The sequence below is a fragment of the Schistocerca serialis genome, chromosome 9, assembly GCF_023864345.2.
Source record: "Schistocerca serialis cubense isolate TAMUIC-IGC-003099 chromosome 9, iqSchSeri2.2, whole genome shotgun sequence".
Lineage (NCBI taxonomy): Eukaryota > Metazoa > Arthropoda > Insecta > Orthoptera > Acrididae > Schistocerca > Schistocerca serialis.
The window spans coordinates 329,295,784-329,323,571 of record NC_064646.1 but is presented as its reverse complement, the minus strand read 5'-3'; the positions used below and the strand labels follow the sequence as shown (position 1 = coordinate 329,323,571).

The 27,788-nt window shown below is 39.3% G+C and overlaps 1 protein-coding gene across 1 annotated transcript; it reads left to right on the top strand.

Moving 5' to 3' along the window:
• Nucleotides 1-27,555, top strand: LOC126419594 (myb-like protein P). The gene is made up of 5 exons (XM_050086781.1): nt 1-6; nt 7,088-7,276; nt 8,815-8,917; nt 16,734-16,882; nt 26,902-27,555. The coding sequence occupies exons 1-5, from the start codon at nt 1-3 to the stop codon at nt 27,499-27,501; spliced, it is 1,047 nt and encodes a 348-aa protein (XP_049942738.1). The 3' UTR covers nt 27,502-27,555.
• Nucleotides 27,556-27,788: the final 233 nt, after the last annotated feature.

The window sequence follows — 27,788 nt, the reverse complement described above, 5'->3', positions numbered from 1 at the left end:
ATGTTGGTAAGTGGTGCCATCAGCCAAATAAATCATAAACTACAAAGAAAATTAATCATATAACAGAAATTTAACAGATTCTTTCCAATACTCATATGGACGACCTCGCTCTTTTCATTATTTAGGGTTAATTTCCACTTTTTGCACCACACAGATATCTAGACTAAATTATTTTGGATTGGTTTTGATCTTCTGATGACTTTTCTAGACAGCACCATCTGAAAATAATACAAGGGGATGTGCAGATTGTCTCCTAAATCAGCTACTCAGAAACACCATAAAATATTGTATGGCTCTGAGCACTATGGGACTTAACATCTATGGTCATCAGTCTAAAATATTGTAGCTGCACCTAATAGTTTAGTTAGCAGTCCAGACAACATGTTTTTACCAGTCACACAATAATGCTGGAACAATTGCAGAATTATTCCAAGAAAGTCTATGCTCAGTTGCATGTAAATACCCCTGTCATGCGATATAGTTGGAGGTGGCTTTAACCTACAGCATCAAGACTGTCTACAGATTCATTGGAGGTGGTAGGGACACACACGTCTTGTGAAGTAGTTCTGTAAACATTTTCCCAACATTCTATTGAGTAGCTAATATGCAATAGAAATATTTTACACCCTGTAACTACAAACAGGCCAGACCTAGTCAACAGTATGAGCGTAGAGACACGGATTAGTGATCATGATGTTTTTAGGGAGGTGATGATTACTAAATTTAACAAATCCATCAACAAGACTAGGAGAGTATTTCTGCTGTAAAGAGCAGAAAGCTGTTATTAGAAACCTACTTAGACACTGAATGGGTATCACTTAGTTCCAATGCGATGTATGTAGAGCAATAATGAAAAAAGTTTGAACTGATTGTAAATCTGGAGAAGTAGGTGCCTAGTCAGTGGATTAGGATGGAAAAGACCCACCATGGTTTCACAAGGATGTTGAACTCTCGGTTTAAAAGAGAAGGCACAAATGACGACAGACAAAAACTGATAAGAGACTCATGTGTCTGTGAAAAGATCTATGTGCGAGGCATACAGCAACTACCACCACCGCCATATCTTAGATCTGACCAAGAATAATAGAAAATTCTGGTCCTACATAAATTTGCTAAGGGTGTGTAAGGTTTCCATCCAGTCACTAGTTGACTAGTATGGTGCGGCAGTTAAAGATAGAAAACAAAAGCCCCAGTTTTAAATTTCGCATTTAATAAATGCTTCATACAGGAGAATTGTACAAACAAACCATTGTTTGACCATCAAACAGACTGCCGTATGGACGAGATAATAATAGGTATCACTGGCGTAGAGAAACAACTGCAAGAGTTGAAAACAAAAATGTCACCAGGTCCGTATGGAATACCTATAGAGTTTTACAGAGAATACTCTATGGCTTTATGATGTCCTGTGAACCAAAGATGAAGGGTAATAGGCAGATTCCATAGTCCTAGATTTCTGGAAAACTTTTGACATGATGCCCCACTGCAGACTGTTAACGAAGGTCGAGCATAAGGAATAGGTTTGAAGATATATGATTCAAATACTCCTTAAGTAACAGAAGATAAGGGTATCGGCAAGAACACCCAAGGGAAGTGTGAGAGGACAGCTATTTTCTTCTGTACACATAGATAATCTGACGGATAGGATGAGCAGCAATCTGCGGCCATCTGTTCATGAAGCTGAGGTGTACGGGAAGGTGTCATCATTGAGTGACTGTAGGAGGATACAGGATGTCTTGGGACAAAATTTTACTTGGTGTAGTGAATGGCAGCTTGCTCTAACCGCAGCAAAAGTATTGTGCAGTGAACGGTAGCTTGCTGTAAACACAGAAAAATGTAAATTAATGCACATGAGTAGGAAAAAGATCCTGTAATGTTCAATACAGTATTAGTAATGTGTCAGTTAAATATCTAAGAAAAACGTTGCAGAGCGATATGAAATGGAGCAAGCCCGTAAGGTCGGTAGTAGGGAAGGCAAATGATCCAGTATGGTTTATTGGGAGAATGTTAGGAAGGTGTAAGCTTATGTATAAAATTGACAGCATGTAGAACACTTGTTTGACACATTCTTGACTACCACTCGATTGTTTGGGATCCCCACCAGTTCGGATTAATCAAAGACGTGGAGGCAATTGAGAGGTGTGCTGCTAGATTTGTTACCAGTAGGTTCGGTTCACATGTGAGTATTACGGAGATACTTTGTGAAATAAAATGGGAACAACTGGACTGAAGATGAAGCTCTTTTAGAGAAACACAATTGAGAAAGTGCACAAAACCGACATCTGCAGCTGACTGCAGAACGATTCTGCTTCCACCAATGTTCATTCTGCAAAAGGATCTTGAAGACATGATTAAACAAATGGCTCATACGGAGATATGTAGACAGTTGTTTTTCTCTTGCTCCATTTGCGAGTGGAACACAAATGGTATGAGTTGCAGTGGTAGAAAATATCCTCTGCTACGCACTATATGGAGCCTGGGGGAGTAGCTGTAAACGCAGATATACTTCAATTTTTTTGCATATTCCACTGATTCTTCCCTAAAACAGATGGTAGGTCATTAATCAGACGAATGTCTACTCTTTCATCTGAATTTAGAACACAGCCAGTGAACACACGCTGCCCTGTAACCAGCACACAATAAGCACCACAAGCAGGAAGTGCTTCTCCATGTAAGAAATGGCCAAATGTCATAGACAATGCCCTATTCTTAGTTTTTGTGTGGAGGACGTTTACGGGAGGTGAATTAAGGTCACTGACACGTCTGCAATCACACTTCACCGATTAACGACACAGGAATCTACTGTATGATCGTATGCATCTGGGTCAAGCATCACACTACTAGTGCTGTATTCGAACATTAATGGTGTGTCTTTCCTCATCTGAATTAACTTACATTTTTCTACATTCAGAGCCAGCTGACATTCATCACAATACCTAGAAATTTTGTGTATGTCATCCTGTATCCTCCTACAGTCACTCAAGAACAACGACTTCCTTACATCACAACATCAACAACAAACAACTGTAGATTGCTGCACATCCTGTCCACCAGATTATTTATGTATATAGAAAATAACAGTGGTAGTATCGCACTTCCCTGGGGCTCTCCTGGTGACGCCCTTTACTCTGATTAACACTAGCCATCGAGGACAACGTACTGGGTTCTGTCGTATTGACAATGGTCAGGAAAGCGTTCCAATAGAGATACACCCACTTGGAGGCAGAGATACCAGGTCTTTGACATTGTAGGTTTTGTTATGTCTTCCTTTGCATGCTATGTGTTTCTTTAGTAGATACAGAAGCGAGGAGCAGATGCTGTTCATGAACAGAGAATTCAGAGATTAATTTATTCTACATCTAACATCAAATATAATACATAACTTTGTTGCTGTATTAGCGGCGTCAGTTGCTAACAGTAGTTTTGAATGTTGAAACATATACAGATACAAAAGATTTATAAATCTGTCACTCTTCAGAAGACGTCGAGTCCTGGCAACTCTGAAAGTCTGTAAACGTTATTCAGCTGGCAAACACACAAAATGGGCTCAGCATGTGAATGTTCGAACATAAGTGCACCCGCCCCTGGCAGTCCGGAGAGGGGTACTTGTATCTTACTGGCAGTGGCGTAATCTTTTGTGGCAGCGTCCTCCTGCCATGATGGCGGTTGTAGGAAACGTGACGGGGGCGGGGCGCATATTTGAAAGTGCAGCTGACCGGGTAGGTGCCGATATCGCAGGTTTGAACACTTAAAAGCAGCCGCACGGAGTGCCCGTGTGGTTTGAGGCACCATGTCACGGATTGCGCGGCCCCTCCTGTCGGCGGTTCGAGTCCTACCTTGGGCGTGTGCGTGCGTGTGTGTGTGTGTGTGTGTGTGTGTGTGTGTGTGTATGTGTGTTGTTCTTAGCATAAGTTAGTTTAAGCAGTGAGTAGGTCTCGGGACCGATGACCTCAGCAGTTTGGTCCCTTAGCATTTCACACACATTTGAACATTTGAACTTAAAAGCACACGTGAGAAAACACCAGGCAGGTGGGAATGTTCTGTTTGTACCAGTGTTTTAGCCGCACACTCAACAGAATAGTGAGTTAGCAAGATGTAGCACCATGATGCGGTAACCAGAATACCCGTCGTTCCATCAAAAGCACGTATCTCAGTTGGAGAGGCAGGGTCAACTGCAGGAAGTGCAGACATGCCTCGCCTGTGAGGCATTGTGGAAATGTGACTACTCATACTAGGCGGTCGCCAGTAATACCCGCCCACACACTGATACTGACCACGTGCTTATGGTTCGCTGCCACCGTATCATGGGGATTCTCTGTAGGCCAAAAGTGGGTTTTGTGCAGGTTGACGATACCGCCCTTGTAAAGGTAGCTTCATCTGTGATTAGGATGAATGGCAAATCCCAGCATCGTGGTGCTCTGCGCGACGAAGCAGCGACAAAATCTTTGCCGTGGAGATATGCTCTTCATTAATAAGGCCTACACACGTCGTAAATGATACGAATAGTGGCATTTGTCATGGAGGATGTTCCAAGAATAAACTGCAGTCGACTGACTTTTGGCACCTATTGCTTGAGTCATTAAAATAGCAATCACAAAATAATTTTAATTGAAGTATAGGAACAATTTTCACCCCACAATGGCCATCTTCACTAGGTAATCGTTTCTTTCATTGTGTTGACGCTCCAAAAGTGCAGTCAAAAATATGTGTCATATACCAGCGAGTAACAAGCTTCTGTGCTCTGGAGGATTATCTTTGTAGTCCTGAACTGGCTCCATGTAAAGTTTGCTCATTTCCACAAAGAGAGACATACCTGAAAGATGGGCTCCTACAAGTGTCACACTCCAAGAATAAGGAGGGGAGTGGAGGTTTTGTTTACTGACTTTGAAATGATGAGATACGATTAGTACTGTGGAAATTAAATTCAAATAAGCTGGACTGTATTGCAAGTTTCTTAGTACCCTTTGTATTATGAAAATAACATAAACCTCAGTTGTGAACTATAAATTGTATTTCTTATTCTTATCAAATCATACTTATCCTCTATAAGTATTGATGATGATGATAATGTGTTCTGCCCATAAGACAGGTCTGTCACTGCAAGATCAACATTCTTCAGACCTTGCAGTTTCTGCCATCCTATTTGTAGCTGCATTTGATACATTTATCTTGATGTCATCAATTAGCTGTTATCTTCTCCTTCCTCTGGTCCTCTTCTCAGTGACTATCCCTTCCAGTGCATACTTTTCTGTGCAGTCTGTTCTCAGTGTCTCATCCACTTTCTTTTGCTTCTCTTAATTGTTTCCAGAATTTTTTTTTCCACATTCACCCTGTGTAACACAACCTCGTTCCTTATTTTATCTGTCCACTTCACATCTTCCATTCTTTTCCAAATCCACATCTTGTAAGCCTCTTAAGCATTTCTTCTGTCTGCCTCACAGTGTCCATGTTTTGCCACCATACACAGCAACAATCAATACAAAACACTTCACTGATCTTTCACCTAATTGCCTGTTCAGTATACCACAGAAAATAATCCTCCTTCTGTAAAACACATCTTTTGCAATGGCTGTTCTTTTTCTATTTCTTGAGTACATGTCATATTTCTTGTTATTTTGCATCCTAGGTAACAGAAGTAATCAATTATTTGACCAACTTTTCTCTTCCTCATTAGTCTTGTCAAAACCATTGCCTTAGTCTTCTTCAAATTTACCTTCATTCTATATTCCTTGCAGCTGGTTTTCATCTCCTTTAATATATTTTAAATGCCTTCATTTTCGCTTATTAATACTCCGTCTCATTGGGAAATCCTATACAACTGATTATTCTTCTTCCTATTGTCATGTTACTTTTTTTTTTTTTTTTTTTTTTTTTTTTTTTTTTTTTTTTTTTTTTTTTTTTTTTTTTTTTTTTTAAGCAGTTTTTAAGTAAATGGATGCTAAACAGACTATGTATCTGTATTAATTGTACAAATGTATTGTTTCATCACAGTATGTACAGATAAAATTCTCTTGAGCTTCCAGTCACACCAAGTGATTTAAGATCCACGAGTTGTCAGGCAAGTTCTCTTCAGCCATTGTCAAGTGGTGACTGTCTTTTGGTTTGCTGCTACCATCCTTATAAAGCCATGCTACCTTCTGTGACATCACTAATATTTGCTCCATTGCCATATAAGGTAATGTTTTCACGGCATGCCCTGTGTGTCTTCTTCAACTTTCTGATGGCCATGCCCTGCGCACCGTCTTCAACTTTCTGTTGGTCAGTCCCAAGCCATGCTTAACTGCAGACCACCATCTTTATTGAGGGTGTTGTCACAAGTTTTTCTCTCAGTCATTTCTTTTACTACCCTATCCCAGAAACTATTAGTCCATGTAATAACAGATGTCTCGTCAATGTTGTTGAAGACAACACAATGTCTGTTTTCTAGAGCATGCTCTGCTGGCATTGATTTCTCAGGGTACCGAAGCAAAAGCATCTGTCATGTTCTCCACAGCACTGTTCAATAGTATGCACAGTGTGTCTGACATAAAATTGTCTACACCCACCCAGGAATGTGTAGAATACCATGTGGGTGTGTACAGTTTTATGTCAGACAGAGTCTGCATCTTACTGAACAGCACTGTGTAAAACACGAGTTGCTTCCGCCTTCAGTACCTTGAGAAACCAGTTGTAGCAGAGCACTAGAAAACAGACATTGTACTCTCATCAACAAGATGTGTGTTATTACGTGGATTAATAGTTTCTGGGGTAGCATAATGAAATAAGTAATCGAGATAAAAATTTACGAAAAACCCTCAACAAAGATGGCAGTCTGGAGCTAACCATGGCTTGTGACCTGGGCATCAGATTGAAGTGGGCAGTCAATGAAAATATTGTCTCATATGGTGCTGGAGTGAGCACCAGTGATGTCGCAGACAGCAGTGTTCCTATAAAAAATAAGGATGGTAGAAGGAAACAAAAGACACTTGGCTGAAAGGTCAAGTGTTTGAAACCAATTGGTGCGGCTGGATGCTACAAAGAATTTTATCAGTGTTAATTGTATTATAAACAGTTTCTGCAGTGTAGATGCTCGAAATCTTGGTTGCAGCTCGAGTGTCCAGACGAACTGCGGAAATCTGTGCGGGAACAGGTGGAGCAGGGTCTGCTCAGTGGCTACACAGAGCAGTTCCTCGACTTTGAAACCATCACACCATACCCTGTGGGCATTGTGGGCATGCCGGACTACAATTTCTTTCCAGAATTTAGCGGCCATATGTGGTACAACCAGATGCAACAGGTATGTAGATGCACTCAGTATTATTGAACAGTAAGAATTATTGAGATTATTCGAAGGACATACTGTAACATAGCTATTCTCCTGGTGCACAAGATATATGAGACAGGTGAAATATCCTCAGCCTTCAGCCTACATGAACATTATTGTGGACCACCTGCATCCCTTCATACTTACTTGATGTCTTCCCCATCAATGATGGCATCTTCTAGCAGGGTGATTGTTCATGTCACAAGCCCAAAATTGTACTACAGTGGTCTGAGGAGCATGATTGTGAGCTCGTGTTGATGTCTTTGCCATCAAATTTACCTGCTCTGAACCCTGTGGAGCACGTTTGGGATGCTGTCAGGTGACAGCTCCGTGCCTACAAACCACTGGCTTGTAATTTATGGGAGTTGCATGACCTCTACATAGACACATTGATGCCATATACCAAAAATCACTACCAATGGCTTCTTGTAACCATTCCCCACAGAATCACTGCCATTTTGCATTCCAACAGTGGACCAGCATGCTGTCACAAGGAGTGATCAAAAAGTAATGGGAATCTTTGTTTTTATTAAAGAATGTTTATTTATTCATAAACATCAACTTGTCCTCTTCAAAGTAATCCCCCTCAAATATAATATATTTGTTCCACTGCTTTTTCCAACCTTGGTAGCATTTCTGGAACTCAGTTTTCATTATGGTGTTCAGCTCTTTGAGTGATTCTGTTTTTATCTCACCAATTGCCACCAAATGACATCATTACATGGTTCCCTTCAGCCTCACGAGTAGAAAGAAGTCATAAGGGGCCATGTCTGGCAAACATGATGGCTGAGGCAATATAATGGTTTTGTTTTTTTGCCAAAAAATGACGAACAAGCATTGAGATGTCAGCGGGAACATTATTTTGATGCAATTCCTACAAGTGGTTTTGTCACAGTTCTGTTAGTTTTCTTCAGATTGCTACATCCACATAGCACATAGCTGCCAGATAGTATTCCTTATTGACCATACAACCATAAAGCAGGAACTCATGACACACTATCCCATTATGTTCAAAGAAAACACTGATAAGAACTGTCATGTGGGCAACCACTCACTTATAGCTGATAAATGCACGGTGCACAGAAACACAACAGAAAACATTATTCACTCATGCTTTTGAGCTCTTGCTTTTTCTCTAGTAAAAAGTACACATATTCACACACACAACTACACAGACACTCAAATGCAAACTCCTGCAGTCGTGGCAAGACTCACATAGTATATATTATACTCATTTACCAAAACATTGTTCCAGATGCTTGTAAATTTATGTTGATAACTTGGAAAGTGCATAATCTGAATCTCAAAATGTTTACCTTCATTTCAGAATTACTTTTCCACTTATGAGGGGTCCACTGAAGACAGTTATGTTCATTGGACTATAAAGAATTGTATCTATTACCTCATTTTTAAGTAGCATTTATTCTTTTCAGTGAGTGACTGTATCGTATGTATGAATGAGGAAGTGCTAAATAATGTATAATAATAATTTTCAACTTTTTTGTCAACAGGGATCTCAGCATGGAGGAGCAAATTATTTGAGGCAATCAGATGACAAACTCCAGCCATTTGGGGCCTGGAATGTGTGTGGTAATGACAGCCGAGGCCACCAAGGTGGGTACAGCATTTACATAACACAGCAAGAATGTTTTGAATAACAAGTGATACTAGTTAAAGATACATGTTCATCCAATTACAAAATCTTTGTATGATTCTTTATCAACTGAGTGATCTTTAGTGGTGAGATACTGGACTTACAACTGGAAATAAATGTGTCCTATTGTAAGGTCAGCTTTCACTGCAGAAATTTTTCATTTCTGTTTATTCTTCTTTCTTCAACTTAACCAAGGGTCATTGTATCCTGTTTTCTCCTCACAATTGACCAAATTCACCAGGTCTAATAACTGAATATCATAATCAGTTCTAACTGAAAGATAAGCAGGCATTAATGTCTCCAACTTCTTTTTGTTCATTGTCAGCTGCTTTCCATTAAATATGTTTGCAGTGCATGTTGCTGCCTTACAAACTCACAGCCCTCCAGAAACACAGCTCTCTTTATTGACAATTGATGCTGTAGAATGTGTGTCCATTTCTCAAAAGTAAAGCCAAGCATTTAAATTATGTCAAATAAGTCAACTGATGCCTGTAAGTAGTCTCAGCCAAAACAGCAGTGAATGAAGTACTGAAATCTATCCAATATATTAATTAATTATAGAAGATTAACTGTCAGGGACTGCTTCAGAGTGGCATAACACATTATGGAAAGTCACTGGTGAGTACTCTCTGAATGCCACCTTCCTGCTGTTTCAGAGCATTTGATTTGCTGCGATAAACCTTTTCATTAGCCTTAGCCTAAAATGACTGAATGAGGAAACTACATTAGAATTATGTGCTGCCCACTCATGAGAACTGTGATGAACTGTCCATTATTGTTGAAAATGCTTACCAAGCAAGCAACAGGCATCAACAAATATTATATGATAAGTCTTTTTTAATAGTTTCATTAGTTTCTCTTTGTGTTGTACATAGTCGTCCTCATCTGAAATATTGACAGTTGTTTTTATTTTGCCCTGAAGTGGATTCTGCTGTTTAGTTAGTTCAACGTTCTGTGGATCATACTTGTAACCTCTCACTGTGATATGAAATGATTCAGTTCTACAATTACTGTATATCTTCTCAGCAGTGGGGAGCAGAAGCATTCATTAAGTAGATATAATTTCAATTTGTGTTTCAAGCTACTTTTATTATCCATTCAAGTTTTTATGTACTTAACTAAGTGAGTGATCAAGGATTTTTATGGCTGAATACCCCACTCCTTTCGGTGCCACACTAAGGGTGAATGATGGATTGTGTAAATCATTTCTACTTTTAATACGATATTTATGAAAGTACTGTTGCTTCCTGACAACATGCTTCATAAATGCACTATGAGATTGTTGTCAGCATATCCAACTGTTTAACGAACTGTCTACTTTACATTTCCATCTTCAAAATCTAATATTATCCATAATGCGAAAGTTGCAGAGGCAAGGTGTTTAAGGTCTGCAGAATGTGACTTCCAGTTCATGATCTATTCAGTGTAAACACCTACGAATTAAGAATATTCTGTTTCATTTATTGATTCATCCTTGTACATTATTTCTAACAATATGGTCAAGACTTACGCAGTACTGTTTATTTATACAGAACAGCAGGTATTGTCTTTTATTTAAATCCAGCAATAGCCCATTTGAAGATAACCAGTTATTAATTCTCAAAAAATGCTATTTACATTTTAAAGTGTTGAAGTTACTGAATTGGGCTTAATTATAATACATTCATTGCCAGCAAAGAGAACTATTTTTGCTGTTTGGATGTATGATGGAAGATCATTTATGTACAGGGTGATTATAACTAAAGTTAAACTTTCAAACTACTGAAAAAATAACACCACTGGTCAGAATTACATCAAATTGCAATGGAATATTATTGGAGAAGGGGAAAAACTTATGGCAGAAGAAAAAAAATAGTGTGAAAACTGATCAGTAGAAGTCGAAATACATAAATGAAAACAACTGTCATGCTCATTGAAGTTGATATAAACACACTGGGTACACAGAATTTGCCTATTTTCACATCTGCTATGTTTGCCATGACTGTCTCAATGCAGAATCATGCTCTGTTTGTAAAGCTGTATTACAAGAATGATGAGTGCGCACATGTCACTCGGCAGAAATTCCGGAGACTGAAGGGTTTGAAAAAAGGCATTTAATAGCAGTCGACTACAAATGACAAATGAATCATACAGCAATGCGTAAGGTGTACTTTTGATGTTAAACTTTACTACTCAGTGTGCATGGTTGTACAGTTGTGATACTGTTAGTTACATAAGCCCATGCACCACGCAAGGTCAAATCACATCGGATGGGAAAAATCGGTTTTTAATTGTCCTCAGGCAAAAAACTGCATAAAAAGCATCAATCACATCAGTTTTGAATTGTCCTGAGGCCAAAAACTGCATAAAAAGCAACAGTCAGAATCAAATCAGATTAATAATTCCCATTTGACTAGCGCAAAACATTTTCAATATGCTGTCGACTGTTTTCTGCAACAAGTTGAAACAGCATGTTCCACAGCTGATTGAAGTGTTTCTGGGGTCATGTACAGAATGTGTTGTGCAATGTGTGCCTTCAGTGCAGCTAAATTTGCAGTTGGAACACTGAACACAGCATCTTTCAGATAGCCCCACAGCCAGAAGTCACACCGATTAAGATCAGGTGATCGGGATGGCCAGGCTGTAGGGAAATGACATCTGATAATTCTAGCATTTCCGAAATGGTGCTTCAGCAGCTGCTTAACTGGATTTTCAATGTGAGGAGGTGCGCCATCTTGCATAAAAATGATCCCATCCACACATCCATGCTGTTGGAGAGCTAGAATGATGTGGTTGCACAAAAGACACTCATAGCACTTACCAGTGATGGTACAGGTAACAGGAATGGAAGCACCTGTCTCTTTGAAAAAATATGGCCATATGACATGGTGTCCATTTCATTTTCATTGAAAAAGGGGACATTTATGATAAATGAGAGAAAAACCTGGGACAATGAAGGAAAAAAAAAAAAAAAAAAAAAACGGGACATAAATATTGTATGGACTAAATTTAATACACATACAAGTTTACCTTTACAACGTGCACTCAGATGATCCCAAATAACTTTTTACAATTATTCTGCCACACTATCACCGTACTTTTCACTTTTATGTACTTTATCAAGAAGTGCATTTTCGTTTGAAATTGTCTCATAAAAGTCAGTACACGATACACCATTAAAGTGTGTTTTGACAATGAGCAAGGCCCTCACTGTTTCAAATTTCATTCTGTTTTTTTTTTTTTAAATCATGTTTTTCATGTTAGTGTTTTTACTTTTGAAATAAGCAAATATTTTGCACCACGTTGCACTAACACTTTCTTTGTCTCCTTCTTCACTTTTTATGAGGTTCTGTGCACATGAAAATTCATCGAACAGTTCGTCTTCATTGAACAGTTCGTCTTCATCAATAGGAAAATTTGGTACAATACTTTTAACAAAAACAACAGTCCTGAATATCCTTCCACTGTAGCTGCTCCTTTTCAGTATTAACCCAGTCAAATGCTTTAAAAGGTGTGAGAAATGGTGAACACCATTCTTTAATATACTCAATGCAAGAGTCATAGAAGACGTCAGCATAAATATGAAATTGTTCTACAGTAATTTCACCCTCTTCTTCCAACTTTCTTAGAGTCTCATGTACAAAGGATGTGAGAAATCTTTCAGATTTTCTTCATTGAAATTTGCCCAATAATTTGTTTATTTCTTGATAAACTTCCACTGTTGTGATTTCTTATTTCTCAATACATTTAATTGTTGTGGAGAAAGGTTTTAGCTGGCTAACAAGAAAATGTAGAAGAACAATAGACACAGGATTATCAAAGAATTGTTTAAGGATAACAGGACACTTATCAAGGGAAATGAAATATGATTTCAAAGCAGGAAATATCTCTACAATTCTTTCCAATGCTGGTAGCAGAGATAGCCACCTTGTCTTGCTGTGCCCAAGTACAGTTTTGTATTCAGTTTCAGTAAACTTACAGAATGACTTCAGAGATTCAACCCTTACTGTATATATGTACACATATGCCCAAATCCTGTATCATATCTGTGACACTCTCTCCCATATTTCGCTATGATACAAAACATGCTGCCTTTCTTTGAACTTTTTCAATGTACTCCGTCAGTCCTACCTGGTAAGGATCCCACACCGTGCAGCAGTAATCTAAAAGAGGACGGACAAGCGTAGTGCTGGTAGATTTTGTTTACCATTAATTGGCAGTCAATGGGTAGGCAATCTGAGCCAGCTTGTAAGGAATTGTGCACCACATGTGCTGGATAGCCAACGCCTACTATATTATTCACTGTGTTCTGTTGCAATTTATAGAACAAATTGTTTTTTCCTTTCCTCTGCTTACCACCAAAATTGGTGTTAGTGTTGTCTGCAGAAACTGCAATCACCTTTCCCTCAAGATCATATTTCTTTAAAACCTCCAGCACATAATTCTGAAGTAAATCTGAAGTTTCTCCAGCTAAATTAACCAATTCGAGCACTTTCACCGTGATGCCATTTTCAGGGTGAAAATACCTGATAAGGAGAGGAACCAACTTCAAATCCAGATGATTCGATGTATCAATCATTACAGAAATGAATCGAGCACTTTTCAGTTCATTTAAAACCTGCTGAGCTGCATACGGTGCAATAACATTTGAAATGACTGCATTACATCTTGTGTGTCCACATGTGAATTTAGGATTGAAAAGTTTTCTTAACAACTGCTGTAGTACAGTCCATTGACTTAAAGCTATGGTTATGTATTGCACTGTGGTATGCAAACGTAGCTTCTTGTGTTGCCAACTGCCTATCCATTTCTGTTACTGATTTTAAGTTTACATAGTAGTCACTCGTGCATTTATTTGCTCTTTTCGTTTGATCACTCATGCGATGTTTCTTCTTCTTAATGTGATTCACAATGTCAGACCTTCCACCATCACCAATAGCAAATTTTGATCTGCACAACATACATTCTACAGTTTCTCCACTACCAGTGATAAAAGGAAACAAGCTTTTTATATTGCTGTTAAAGTTACACTTTCGTTTTGGCATAATGAAACAGTGATTGCACAGTGCAGAACATTAACAGTGTGGTGACGAAAGCCAGAGAGCAAATATCAGTGGTGTAGAGTATCTCTGGACCGAAAGGATGGATTCAGTGGATCAATTTAGAAGAGAAGAATCTTCGTTGTTATTTGTAACCTATAGTGCGTTTAAAATTACTTGTGACTTTTGACAGTTTGGTACATGTTTGAGGTATGCTGAAAGTCATCACACGCTTTCTAGCGTAAATAATTGCGCAGTTAATAGCAAGTCAAACAACCAGTAGTGTAAAATACTCTAGCCAAGCGGAATCATAAAAAACGGGACATTTTAGCGTCCCCAAAAAAACTTTCGGGACAGTGGGACATTTTGGTAAAAAACGGGACTGTCGCTGGAAAAACGGGACGAATGTACACCCTACCCTATGATAAATGATGTTGTAAACCCACACCACACAGTGACCTTTTCAGGATGAAGTGGTACTGGTTGATTTGTGTGTGGATTTTCCGTTGCCCATATTTGACAATTCTGTATATTGACATATCCTATCAGATGGAACTGGGCTTTGTTTGTCCACAAAATATTCCATGGCCAATCATTGTCCACTTCCATGCAAGCAAGAAATTCTAAAGCTCTCTTGCTGGCAGGTCAACAGGAAGCAACTCATGCACATGGGTAATTTTGAATGGATGGCAAAGAAGGATGTTTCGTAGGATTTTACGGTCCTTGCTCACGAGTATGTCCAGTTTTCGGGCAATTCTCCATGCACTACACATTTGCACACCACCACTTGTCTCCTCCTGCATTGCTGTGCCCACTGCCTCCACTGACATCAAACCAATTTGTTTTCTCTCTCTACCAGGGTGCACACCAAAAGAACCCATCTTTTTGAATTTCTGCATCATTTTCTGCAAACCCACGGCAGCCATCGGACCAATGCCTTTTTTCAAACCTTTCAGTGTCCAGAACTTCTGCAGAGTGACATGTGCCCAGTCATCATTCTTGTAATACAGAGTGCGATTCTGCATTAAGACAGTCATGGCAAACATCGCAGATGTGAAAGGAGGAAAATTCTGTGTATACCAACTGCAATGGGTCGTGTGCATGACAGGTGTTTTCATTTGTGTATTCTGACCTCTATTGATCAATTTTCACACTATGTTTTCTCTTCTGCCGTATCTTTTCCTCCTTCTCTGATAATATTCCGTTGCAATTTGACATTGTTCTGACCAGTGGTGTTATTTCTACAGCATTTTGAAAGTTTAACTTTAATTATAATCACCCTGTATATTTGATGTATTCAGTTATGATGATGGGCCAAGTTCCTTGATGTTATAATGTACTACTCTCACTTCTTTGCCTATACCCCAAAGAAGCTCTATACCCCATAAATGTTATAAGGTACTGATGCTTGACTTGATATCCGGCCTACCTAACAATGCCCTGCAGAAGTTGTGGCAGTGAGTGATACTGTCACCATGAAATACTCCACATTACTTAGTGCTGTTGGATCATCTTGTGTCAGTGTTGAATTCATGGATCGGTGTTGTGCCAATTCCTCCATGTCTAGATATGTTGGCTTCAACCAGTCACTACAGATTGTTTTGTGTCTACTGTTCTGGTCATTTCGTAGGTATTCGTATAACTCAAAAGTACATTGTATGGCCCTGTATACATTTGATGTAATGGCAGGTGCACTGTATCATCTTGGAGCCAGATTTGTGATGCCTTGTGAATGAAAATCTGTGTTTCACTGTATCTGACAGGTGGGCTCACCCACAAAATCTCATGTATATGCCGAGCTGCCCTGTGAACTCTGGTGTTGGGGTCTGAACTCTTTTCAGGCTCATGAGCTCCCCTGCCACCCACCCTCAACCATTCTCCATAGGCCATTTGGGCTGGTGAACATTTTAAATTGTCCTTGATCACTGTGCACAGGTCCAGCAATAGTAGCTGTAGTGCCCCCATGAATATAGGCGAAGAATAAATCAGTGCAGCCTTTAGGTACGATGCAGCCTTTCCACTGTTCCATTACCCTTAAAGTGTCAGCTGGCAGTGCGCAGATGGTTGCAACTTCATAGCTGTAGGATTTCTGCATAAAACTGTGATTCAAATTGTCATCTGCAATCCATAGTAATTGAGTGAGGAATACCAAATCTGAAAACCATACACTCACTAATGCCTTAGCCACCATCTCTGCTGATATTTCTGGTACAGGTATAGCTTCTGGCCATCTGCAAGTGTAACCAGATAACAGTGGCCATCTGAATATGATAATTGTCCCATGATGTCCACATTGTTGTTGTTGTTGTGGTCTTCAGTCCTGTGACTGGTTTGATGCAGCTCTCCGCGCTACTCTATCCTGTGCAAGCTTCTTCATCTCTCTCTCTCTCTCTCTCTCTCTCTCTCTCTCTCTCTCTCTTTCTCTCTCTACGTAATATTATCTGACTGAATTTGTGATTAACTACTAACAATGCGTTTAATTTTAAAAGAATGAAATATATGGCCAGATAAAAGCCACACATTGTGGTTTGTATTTTGTGAACACTTACATCAACTCATATGCTGCTTTGACAATGACATGGGTATTCTTACTGCCTTTCTGTTTCTGGCAATCCATTTCAATTATATCATAATTTTGCAGTTTTAATGGTATTCAAGTTTTGTTTTTTTTTTAAATTTAGAATACTGATTTTATGTCCATGATAAAACCTTACATGATGAAGAAAAGTATTTGTTAATATTATGCTTGTCTCTCAAGGTTCATCAGTGATGGTCCGGCAGACAGTGTTAGGTGGCACAAACCAATTTGGACTAGCTCAAAATGGAACTTGTGCTGGTCAGAATGCTGGACGCATAGGTTCTGCACAGCTGCAACACTCTGGGCTATTCCAAAAAATGGAAAACTCTGTGAGTATTTACCATAACATAATGCTTTTTTTGTATTTATTTTAAATATTAAGTTTTTAAATGTGATCAATGTCTTTATTTAAGTTATGACTTAGGTTTCTGTTTAATTTTAGTTTCATACCTCATTGACACTTGTGGTCTCCACACCAAAAGTTGGTTAGGTACTAGCAGTGCACATAAACTACAGAATGGCACAGAACTAAGGATGCCATCTAATGAGGCAGTGCACAAGGCTGCTAGCAAAACCCAGTACCTATCAGCAGCTACTGCAATGAGGCTGAACAGACACAACAACAGTGATGAGTCAAGCATGATCTACCACCCAGAGGCATCTACTAGTTGATCTCTTAAGCCACTCATAGGTCCAAAAATGGAATAAAAAATCTCTGAGACAGCCAACCATAAATTACATCCATGAATTGTTGATGAAAGATATTTCAAAGATCATCAAGAAGATAATAGAAGAAATAAAGAATGCAGCACAAAAATCACTGTGACCAATACAGAGACTCTTAACGCATCAGGAGGAATAAACTCCCATAGAGAGATGGAATGTATTAAATGAGGGAGATTCTACAAAGATGCAAAAAAGAGTGGAGGAGAACATCAATGAATGATCGTGACCAGAAAAGGAAATCGACCTATGAGAAGATCAGAAATTGACACAAAATATTGGACTCTGAAATGATGTACACAGGAGAAAGGAAAACACTGACAAATCAACTTAGATTCACCACAGGATCCAAGAAAGCAGACTGAGCTGGAAGCAGCAGCCAAGGTGGCCTGGCTCTACATAGAGAGACTAAAAGAAATCATCAACACAGAAAAATCCTTGAGAGAAGTGATATTGGTGAAAATATAGAATGTGAAGGACTCCAGCATGGGGAGAGGAAAGCCTTCAAGATTGGCTTCACATTCAGTTATCCAGAAGACACGCAAAGAACAGACTTCCGGTCCGAAGGAATAGCCATAAGAAGAAACAAATTTTGAAGATACAAAGGCCACTGGAGGGGGAGAGAAGATACAGCTTTTGGAGATACAGAGACACCAGAGGGAGAGACAATAACCTTACCTACAAGAAAATCTAATTACACCTGAATAAGAGCATAAACACCAGATTATGGAGCATCGCACCAAAGGAGATAATGGATGAAACTGATGTTATAACTTTTGTAACTGAAGTTCACAGAGATCTTTCTTACTGAACCTACACAACTTGAGGGTTACTATGCTATAAATTCAGTGGCACAGCCAGTCGATGCATGATCAATGGGGGGAACTGCATGCTTCCTAAAGGGCAAAGCAGAGAACATCAAAAGAATTATCAAGGAGGGTAATATGGTAATAATAAAAACTACCATAGTAACAGTAATAGGCATATACAAGGTGATTTTTCCACCGTGTACATACTCTAGCGATCGATCAATGTGAGGATATGGAATGAAAAAGGTCTAATGAACTTATGTCTGAAAATGCGTGGTTTACATTCTGGAGACCATTTATTCAGTCATACATTGTTACAGAGACTGTGGTCTGATACATGCTGTACCATCAGCCACAGCTACGGTATGTGTTGAAAATGTGTTTCCATGTGCCTCAGCACATGTGTGTATATGCTGTAGCATGTTCTGTCTCACACATTCACATCAGCTAGGCTGTATCTTAACAGAATGGATACTCTGCTCCAATGTCTCCACATCTGGAATGGACTCTGCATACATGATACTTTCAAGATGGTCCCATAACCAGAAATTGCAAGGGTTAAGATCCAGTGAATGAGTAGGCCATGTAACTGGACCCCCTCATCTGATCCATCAACCATGTAAGACACAATTGAGATGTGTCCAGACATTAATTGCAAAGTGGACTGTAGCACCATCATGTAGCAGCCACATAATCCTTTGAATCATCAATGGGACTTCTTCCAGCAGGGGAGGTGAAGTCACCTGCAAGAAACATGGATAGTTCTATCCTGTTAGGTGACGTGGGAGGAAGACTGGTCCCAGAATACGGTCGCCAATTATCCTGACCCACACAATCTGTCTGTACCGATGCAGATGATTCACTGTCACCATACCATGGGGGCTCTGCATACAATACCACAGGTGACTGTTACAAAAGTTGAAGATACCACTCCATATATAGGTGGCCTCATCTGTGAATAGGATGGCTGAGAAAAATCCTAGAATTGTGGTTGCCTGGTGAAGAAACCAGTGATAAAACTGCTCCTGATGTGGAAAGTCTGTTGCTAGTAAGCCCCACACACGGTGTAAGTGATAAGGGTGGTAACAATTGTCATGGAGGATGTTCCACACGATCGTCTGGCTTACCTTGTACTAGCTAGTCAGCTGCCTGTTACTGACATAGTGGTTGCCTTCCACAATGTTAATCACATTTTTCTCCAAGTCTGGTGTCGGAACATTTTGGGTACATCCTTCATGACCTCCTACTTCCTGAAGTGACCCTGTCTCAGACAAATGGCAAAACACTGTTGCAAACATTGAATGCTGTGGTTGTTGTTGGTCTCCTGATACAACCTTGTTGCCTGCCACTCTTTGCCATTTGTCTTTCCATAAGTAAGCACCATATCGGCAATCTCTCAATTTCAATACAGAACCATTGTGTACAATGCTGTATCACATCCATTACAAGGTGAGTCAGCAGCAGATATACACACATCAAAAAAAGTTTTGCATCACCCCAGTTCCCAGAACTCCTGAAGATAGACGTTGACTGTGGATATTGTATCACAGACATAGTCCCTTTGACTGTTCAAACATGTCACTAAACTGGCCCAAAGGCGTAAACAACCATGCATGAGTAGCACCTATTAGACGGAGGGTGTCCAACAGCTGATCAGTTCCAGTCATTCCACCAGGAAGGAGGTACACGGCTCGTGTTGTCTGTAGTTCATCCATTCTTAGGCAGTCCATACCGTGGTTTTATTGTATTTGCATTGTTACTTTGTGCCAGGTAGAGCTCTCATCAAGGGAAGTGTCCAGGCGTCTCGGAGTGAACCAAAAGCGATGCCTGTTTGGAGGCAACTCGGTGAGGCAGAATGCCTTAGACACACTGTCCAGTGAGTGCAGCATGGTGGAGGTTCCCAGCTGATTTGGGGTGACATTATGTGAGGCCAACGTACGCTACTGGTGCTCAGGGAAGGTGCCGTAATGGCTGTACAATACACGAATGCCATCCTCCGACCGATAGTGCAACAATATCTGCAGCGTACTGGCGAGGCAGTCATGTTCATGGACAACAATTCGCGCCCCCATTGTGCACATCATGTGACTGACTTCCTTCAGGATAACGACATCGCTCGACTAGAGTGGCCAGCATGTTCTCCAGACATGAACCCTATTGAACATGCCTTGGATAGATTGAAAAGTGCTGTTTATGGACGTTGTGAGCCACCAACCACTTTGAAGGATCTACGCTGAATCACCGTTGAGGGGTGGGACAATCTGGACCAACAGTGCCTTGATGAACTTGTGGATAGTAGGCCACGATTATTACAGGCATGCATCAATGCAAGGGGACGTGCTACTGGGTATTAGAGGTACCGGTCTGTACAGCAATCTGGACCACCACCTCTGAAGTTCTCACTGTGTGGTGGTACAACATACAATATGTGGTTTTCATGAGCAATAAAAAGGACAGAAATGATATTGATCTCTATTCCAGTTTTCTGTACAGTTCCAGAACTCTCAGAACCGAGGTGACACAAAGCTTTTTTTTTTGTGTGTGTGTGTAAGTTCTTTAGTCCATTTTTGTTCTGTATCCTCTCATCGCTCAATCCCTTGAGATTGTACACTGTGGATAAAGTCAGCTTTTATATACATGGTGTCCACAGTTAAAATTCCAGTGTCAACACTGTAGAAAGAGAAATACTGTTCAGAGTGACATCAAATTTGGGGGGGGGATTCATGAAAACTTTACCAATAGGCGGCACTGTTAGCGTCTTGACATAAAGAGGGCAGCTGCAAATGACAGATGAATTTCAATATGATAGTTGTGGTTTGAGTTGCATATTGCACAATCCATACTGTTCAGTGTCCAGAACAGCACAGGTTGGCAGTCAGTGTTGTGGCTCTGTTAGTTAGGTAGGCCCATCCACCAGAGCTAGATCATATCACATTGGATGAGAAAAATCCGTCCTTAGGCCAAAAGCGACATAAAAAACAAAATGACATTGGTTTCTAATTGTTGTGAGAGTGGCACAAGAAATGTTCAGTGTGCCATCAACCATTTTCTGCCGCAAGTTGAAATCGAGAAACAGCATGTTCTCCAATAGATTGGAGTGTCTTGGGCATCATATTCAGAATTTATTGTGCAATACGTGCCTTCAGTTCAGCTATGTTCACCATTGGAACACTGAACACATCTTTCCAGTAACCCCACAGCAGAAGTCACACGGATTAAGATCAGGTGCTCTTGTGAGCCAGGCTGTAGGAAAATGACAGCTGATAATTCTAGCATTTCTTAAATGCCTGTGCAGCAGCCACTTTGCAGGCTTGGCAATGTGCAGAGGAGTGTCATGTTGCATGAAAATGGTCCTTCCCAAAATTTCCGTGCTGTTGTAGGGTTGGAATGATGTTCATGCAGAAAAGACACTCGTAGTGTTTACCAGTGATGGAACTGGTAACAGGACCCACATGTGGTATAGTTAACAGGACCTGCAGCACTCATCTCCCAAAAAAAATGGGCCCTATGATAAATGATGATGTCAACCTGCTCCACACAGTCACCTTCGCAGAATGAAGCAGTACCGGTTGATTTGTGTGTTGATTTTCTGTTACCTATATTCTGCAGTACTGCATATTGCCATATCATTTGAGATGGAAATGGACTTTGTCTGTCCACAAAAAGTTCCATGGCCATTCATTGTCCACTTCCATGCAAGCAATAAATTCCAGAGTGAACATGGATGATTTTGAATGGCTAGCAACGCAGTATGTTTCGTAGGATTTTATCCAGCATGCTCTCAGGCATGTCCAAAGTTTGGGTAATTCCCTGACCACTCTGTGTTTGCACACCACTGCTCAACCCTTCCTGCAAAGCTGTGGCCGCATCTTCAACAGATGTGGGATCAACTGTTTCCCTCCTTGTGCCACGCTGCACTTCAAAAGAACCTATCTTTTCAAATTTTGTGATCATTTTCTCCATGCCTTTTTTCATACCCTTGAGTATCTGGAACTTCTGCAGAGCCAACGGTCCATAGTCACCCCCTCATGGAGATGGTCATATTAGATGTCTCGGATGTTGATATTCCAACACTTCTAGCGCCATCTGTTGGTCTTTCTTCTTCTTCTTCCCACCCCCCACTCCCATTATTATTATTATTATTATTATTATTATTTTACATTTCTCCCTGTGTCAATAATGTGCTGCTCAAATTTGATGTCATTCTGAGCAGTGGTTTTCTTTCTACAGGATTTTAAAACTGGAACTTTAATTTTGGACTCCCTGTACATCCAGGTGTACCAGTTGAATATATTACAGATATGGCATCAGAAGCCAGTGACCAATTGAAATATAAATCAAATGTTGTACTAGCCATAGATCTTAACTGTAAAATTGATAAGCAAAATGTAGAATCATCCATACTACTCGAAACACTAGAAGAGGAAGGTTTCAGAGCAAAAATAATAGCACATAATGGAATCAGTGCAACTGTAAAGTGTGACAGCAACTCACGCTTTCATTTGAATCAGGTCCGCAACAAATGGGATTCACGATATCCAGTTTTATGGCGCTATACGATAAGCTCATTGATTCAAAGAAAGCGTATGGGGCCTGAAGATGGCAAAATGAATTGCCAAAACTGGTTGATTTCCAAATAAAATAAAATATCTTTAAGTGTACAGCTGTTGATAAAGTTTATTGAATTGAAAAAATGCAATATAAGTAGTTAAAGAAAGAACCTGGTCTGAGCAGGTTCTGTTTGATCAGAACTGGTGGGGCTGCTTGCAGTGTCTTATGGCTAATTCTGTCGAGGAACTCTTTCTAATAGTTTTTAGATGATTCTGAGTAGGGCAATTAAACAATAGCTTTGAGGTCTATTATGTTCTCATGAGATTTTAGTATAGCTATAATATTTGATTTTTCATCATTCTTTCGACAAGGTAGCAGTTTGACATTCTGCTCCACCTGTACTCAACATTTAGAGTTTTTTATCATATTTAATTTATTGAAACTATTTTGGTGTTTGCATAAACATTTCGTAATCCATAATTTGAACAGAAAAAAACCTTCAAAGTATCCAAATGCTTTGCATCATCTCCTTCACCTATCTGGAAGCAGCTATTTTCTTAATGAGCTCCACAATATCAATATCTCCGCTATATTTGGCGCCAAAATACGCAGCATGTTTTTCAAGATACGATACAGAGCTTTCATTTAAGGGAGGGATGCCATTTGGACTTGTAATTTTTTTGTTTTATTTTTTTACTCATATTTCATTCTCTCCTGGAACTTAGTTTTATTGACCCAGTTTAACTGGCATTGGGGCAGGAGGATACCAATTCAGAATAATGACTTGTCTCATGGCACAATATTTTTGAAATTGCAGCCTTTATGTAGACACAATAAGGAGTTTGCGGACAGTGGTACTAGCAAGACTGTGCACCTCTGATTCAAGGTATTTCTTGATGGAAAATTAAAGTTAGATGAAATGACATGATACGTGTTAAATGTTTTCCATTTCACCTATTGATTCAAATACTTTGAAGCACATTCTAGCTCAGGAAGTCTTGCTGTGGCCTTCAGTTGCCAGAAATCAGCAAAAACTGGAAACCTTCAGTCAAATAGCATGCTTGCACACTCCTGTGCCAAGCTTTGAGATCCTATAATACTGCAGTGAAGCAGCAGCAAAACCTCCAGTGTTGAAATGAGTGAGGTGTGTAGATGATAGCTGTGTGAGCCAAGCACACTGTTGTCACATAAATTAAGCTACTTCTGTGCCCTGCTGAGGAAAGTACCAGTAACTAAGAAGAGAAAAGCTAAATAGGGAAGAATAAGTATTGGAATCTCAAAATGAAGACTATAGCATTGGTACATTACGATTCCTTATGAGAGGCTTAAACTTTTGTATATATAGTTTTCCTCCAGTGTACTGTAGCTTTGATTTTCAGTAATTTAAGTATCACTTTGAAAATACTTGATATAGGAACTAGAAATTAGATTAGTGGTTTATCCAGTGATGTTCTTTAAAATGCATTGAACAGTTTTCCTTAATTACATAAAAATGATCAATAAATTTGAAAATATGTAATAATTTTTAGTAATATTTACATTTCATATAGTTTTCTTTCCTTTTAAGAAACAGTAAGCTAAAAAATATCTTTGTCTTTACTCTATACCAACATCATCTTTGAAGTTTAGTGCTGATCATTTACCCTTGTCTTGAGAAGAACTGAAGAGTAGTTGCGTTTTTGAACCTCTCAAAAATAAAAATCTGTATTACCTATTGCTCTTTAAAAGATTTCTTATCTTGCTATTTTGATAGAATCCAATAGTTGTGACTTACTAAACTGGCTTCAATCAAACCAGGATATTCTTTTGATATATTTTCCAGAACTTATGGTTCTATATGATTTTTGCAACATAAGTGTGTACGTACAACCTGTATCTGTGTATGGTTTCTAGGTACCATTGTGCATATGTGGAACCAGTTTCCATGAATTTTTGAGTTTCTACAATAATTTTTTGTTCCTTTAGTCTGTTTCAGACAGATCTCATTCTAATGATGTGTGTGATATGAAGTATATTTCTCACAGATGATAATGTGTTTTGTCATTTTTATTCCTAGAGGACTGTTAATATGCACAACTAAACTAATGTTTTCCAAATATATCCATATTTTCTCATCATCTAGATTTTGTTGAGCCTGTTGTTCAATTTTCCTATGTAATGTAGAATATATCTATTCTTGGAAGACATTTGTGACATAATTACTCACTGCAACCATGTTATGTGCCTCTGATGTTGAGCTTACAATGAACATGAATCATCAAATCGTGCATATGCACAGAAGGAACTGTTCTTAAAATATCTACAAATATATCTCCGTGGTTGATGTTTAGCTAGGTTTCATGTAGAAATGGTTCTGTTTGGGGGAAAAGAGAAAATTTCTCATCCAGGTAGTGCAAGACTTTTAAAATATAAAAACACACTTCTGTTTTAATGTAGTTCTCCTCTAGGTTATTGACCCCCTCACCTCCAGCCCTGACTAGATTCCATCTGTGAATTGCCTCTATGTAAGGTCTGAAACGTACTCATCTATGTGCATTGGACTTTAAATAATTTCCAGCCACACATTTCTTCAAATGTTAGAACAGGTGCAAGTTAGAGAATGAGGACTCTTGTGAATATGTTGACTCTCTCTCTCTCTCTCTCTCTCTCTCTCTCTCTCTCTCTCTCACGCACTCTCTCTCCATCCCTTTATTATTTCTTTCTTTCTTTCTTTCTTTTTTTTCCCCCAGATACACCACTTTTTGCATTGTCATGAAGAAAGAACATTAGTTCAGAAGGCTTGCATAGTAATTGTCAGTCATTATTTTACACCAAATCGTGCATATGCACAGAAGGAACTGTTCTTAAAATATCTACAAATATATCTCCGTGGTTGATGTTTAGCTAGGTTTCATGTAGAAATGGTTCTGTTTGGGGGAAAAGAGAAAATTTCTCATCCAGGTAGTGCAAGACTTTTAAAATATAAAAACACACTTCTGTTTTAATGTAGTTCTCCTCTAGGTTATTGACCCCCTCACCTCCAGCCCTGACTAGATTCCATCTGTGAATTGCCTCTATGTAAGGTCTGAAACGTACTCATCTATGTGCATTGGACTTTAAATAATTTCCAGCCACACATTTCTTCAAATGTTAGAACAGGTGCAAGTTAGAGAATGAGGACTCTTGTGAATATGTTGACTCTCTCTCTCTCTCTCTCTCACACACACACACTCTCTCCATCCCTTTATTATTTCTTTCTTTCTTTCTTTCTTTTTTTTCCCCCAGATACACCACTTTTTGCATTGTCATGAAGAAAGAACATTAGTTCAGAAGGCTTGCATAGTAATTGTCAGTCATTATTTTACACCAAATCGTGCATATGCACAGAAGGAACTGTTCTTAAAATATCTACAAATATATCTCCGTGGTTGATGTTTAGCTAGGTTTCATGTAGAAATGGTTCTGTTTGGGGGAAAAGAGAAAATTTCTCATCCAGGTAGTGCAAGACTTTTAAAATATAAAAACACACTTCTGTTTTAATGTAGTTCTCCTCTAGGTTATTGACCCCCTCACCTCCAGCCCTGACTAGATTCCATCTGTGAATTGCCTCTATGTAAGGTCTGAAACGTACTCATCTATGTGCATTGGACTTTAAATAATTTCCAGCCACACATTTCTTCAAATGTTAGAACAGGTGCAAGTTAGAGAATGAGGACTCTTGTGAATATGTTGACTCTCTCTCTCTCTCTCTCTCACACACACACTCTCTCTCCATCCCTTTATTATTTCTTTCTTTCTTTCTTTCTTTTTTTTCCCCCAGATACACCACTTTTTGCATTGTCATGAAGAAAGAACATTAGTTCAGAAGGCTTGCATAGTAATTGTCAGTCATTATTTTACACTTTACAAGAAAATCAGTTAGGAAAATTCCAACTGGAACTTATAAAATGCTGACCACAGTGTGGAAGATGACATAGATCCCATGTTTTTTTTTTTTTCATCAGGGCATTTGGCTTCCACTCTATATTTTGACTGCTGTTCCATGTTTAGTGTGAAATTGTAGAACCAAATTCTATTGTTAACAAAATCGTTATCAGTGATTAATAATGTTGATCACCTTTGTCATCTTTGCTTGTGTGATAGCTCTAATTGTTATAGAGTGTGTGTGTGTGTGTGTGTGTGTGTGTGTGTGTGAGAGAGAGAGAGAGAGAGAGAGATACTTTTAAGTCATTGTATACTCTTAACTATTAAAATTGGTGCTTTTTGTTTTGCATGGGACACTGCAGAGAGAAGACTGTGTGCGAGTAAGTACACCTGTGCATGCTGGATCTCAGCAGAAGCAGCTGCATCAGCAACATCAGATTGCTCAGAGGCAGCAGCAGCAGCAACAGCAACAACAACAACAACAACAACACCAGCAACAACAGCAACAAGCCCAACAACAACAACAACAACAACAACAGGTCTCAAAGCAGGCCAACAGCAAGAAGCAACAGGGATCAAATATGGCTGTTTCTGTGACTTCTGGTGGAAGTACATGCACCACAGCTGTCACTTCAACTGCTCCAGTTGACACTAAACCGTTACCTGCTTTTGAGCAGGCATTTGGGTCTACTGAGATTGGTCGTTTCTCACATGAGGGTTTTTTTAGTAGCATGCAACAGCAACTTCAGCAGCAGCAGCAGCAACAACAACAGCAACAACACCAGCAGCAGCAGCACCAGCAACAGCAGCAGCAACAACTTCTGCACCAACAGCAGCACCAGCAACAGGTCAGTCAACATATGGACTGGCCACCAACCTTGGTGGACCCCTCTGCATACTGCAATTATTATAATGACTATCACAACACAGGTTTCAGCTCTTACCTGCTCAACAGTTTCTAAAAGTGTGCTGTGTGCAATGAAGTGCTCTTTTTTTTTTTAACTGAAGCTGAAAATAAACAATTGTAAGGGTGAGCCTTACCAAATGGTATAGTGTTTACAATGACTGAAGAATTGTCCGCAACTGCCAAAACCAACAGACATAAAACTCATCCTAGCACAGTTTTTAGTGACATACATATTAAAGCCCTGCCTATGATAAATGATGTAATACTATAGATGGTTATGCCCAACCTTTTCAAACTAACAGTGAGAAACTTTTGATAGAGGTAGACAAATGCCAGTAGCTG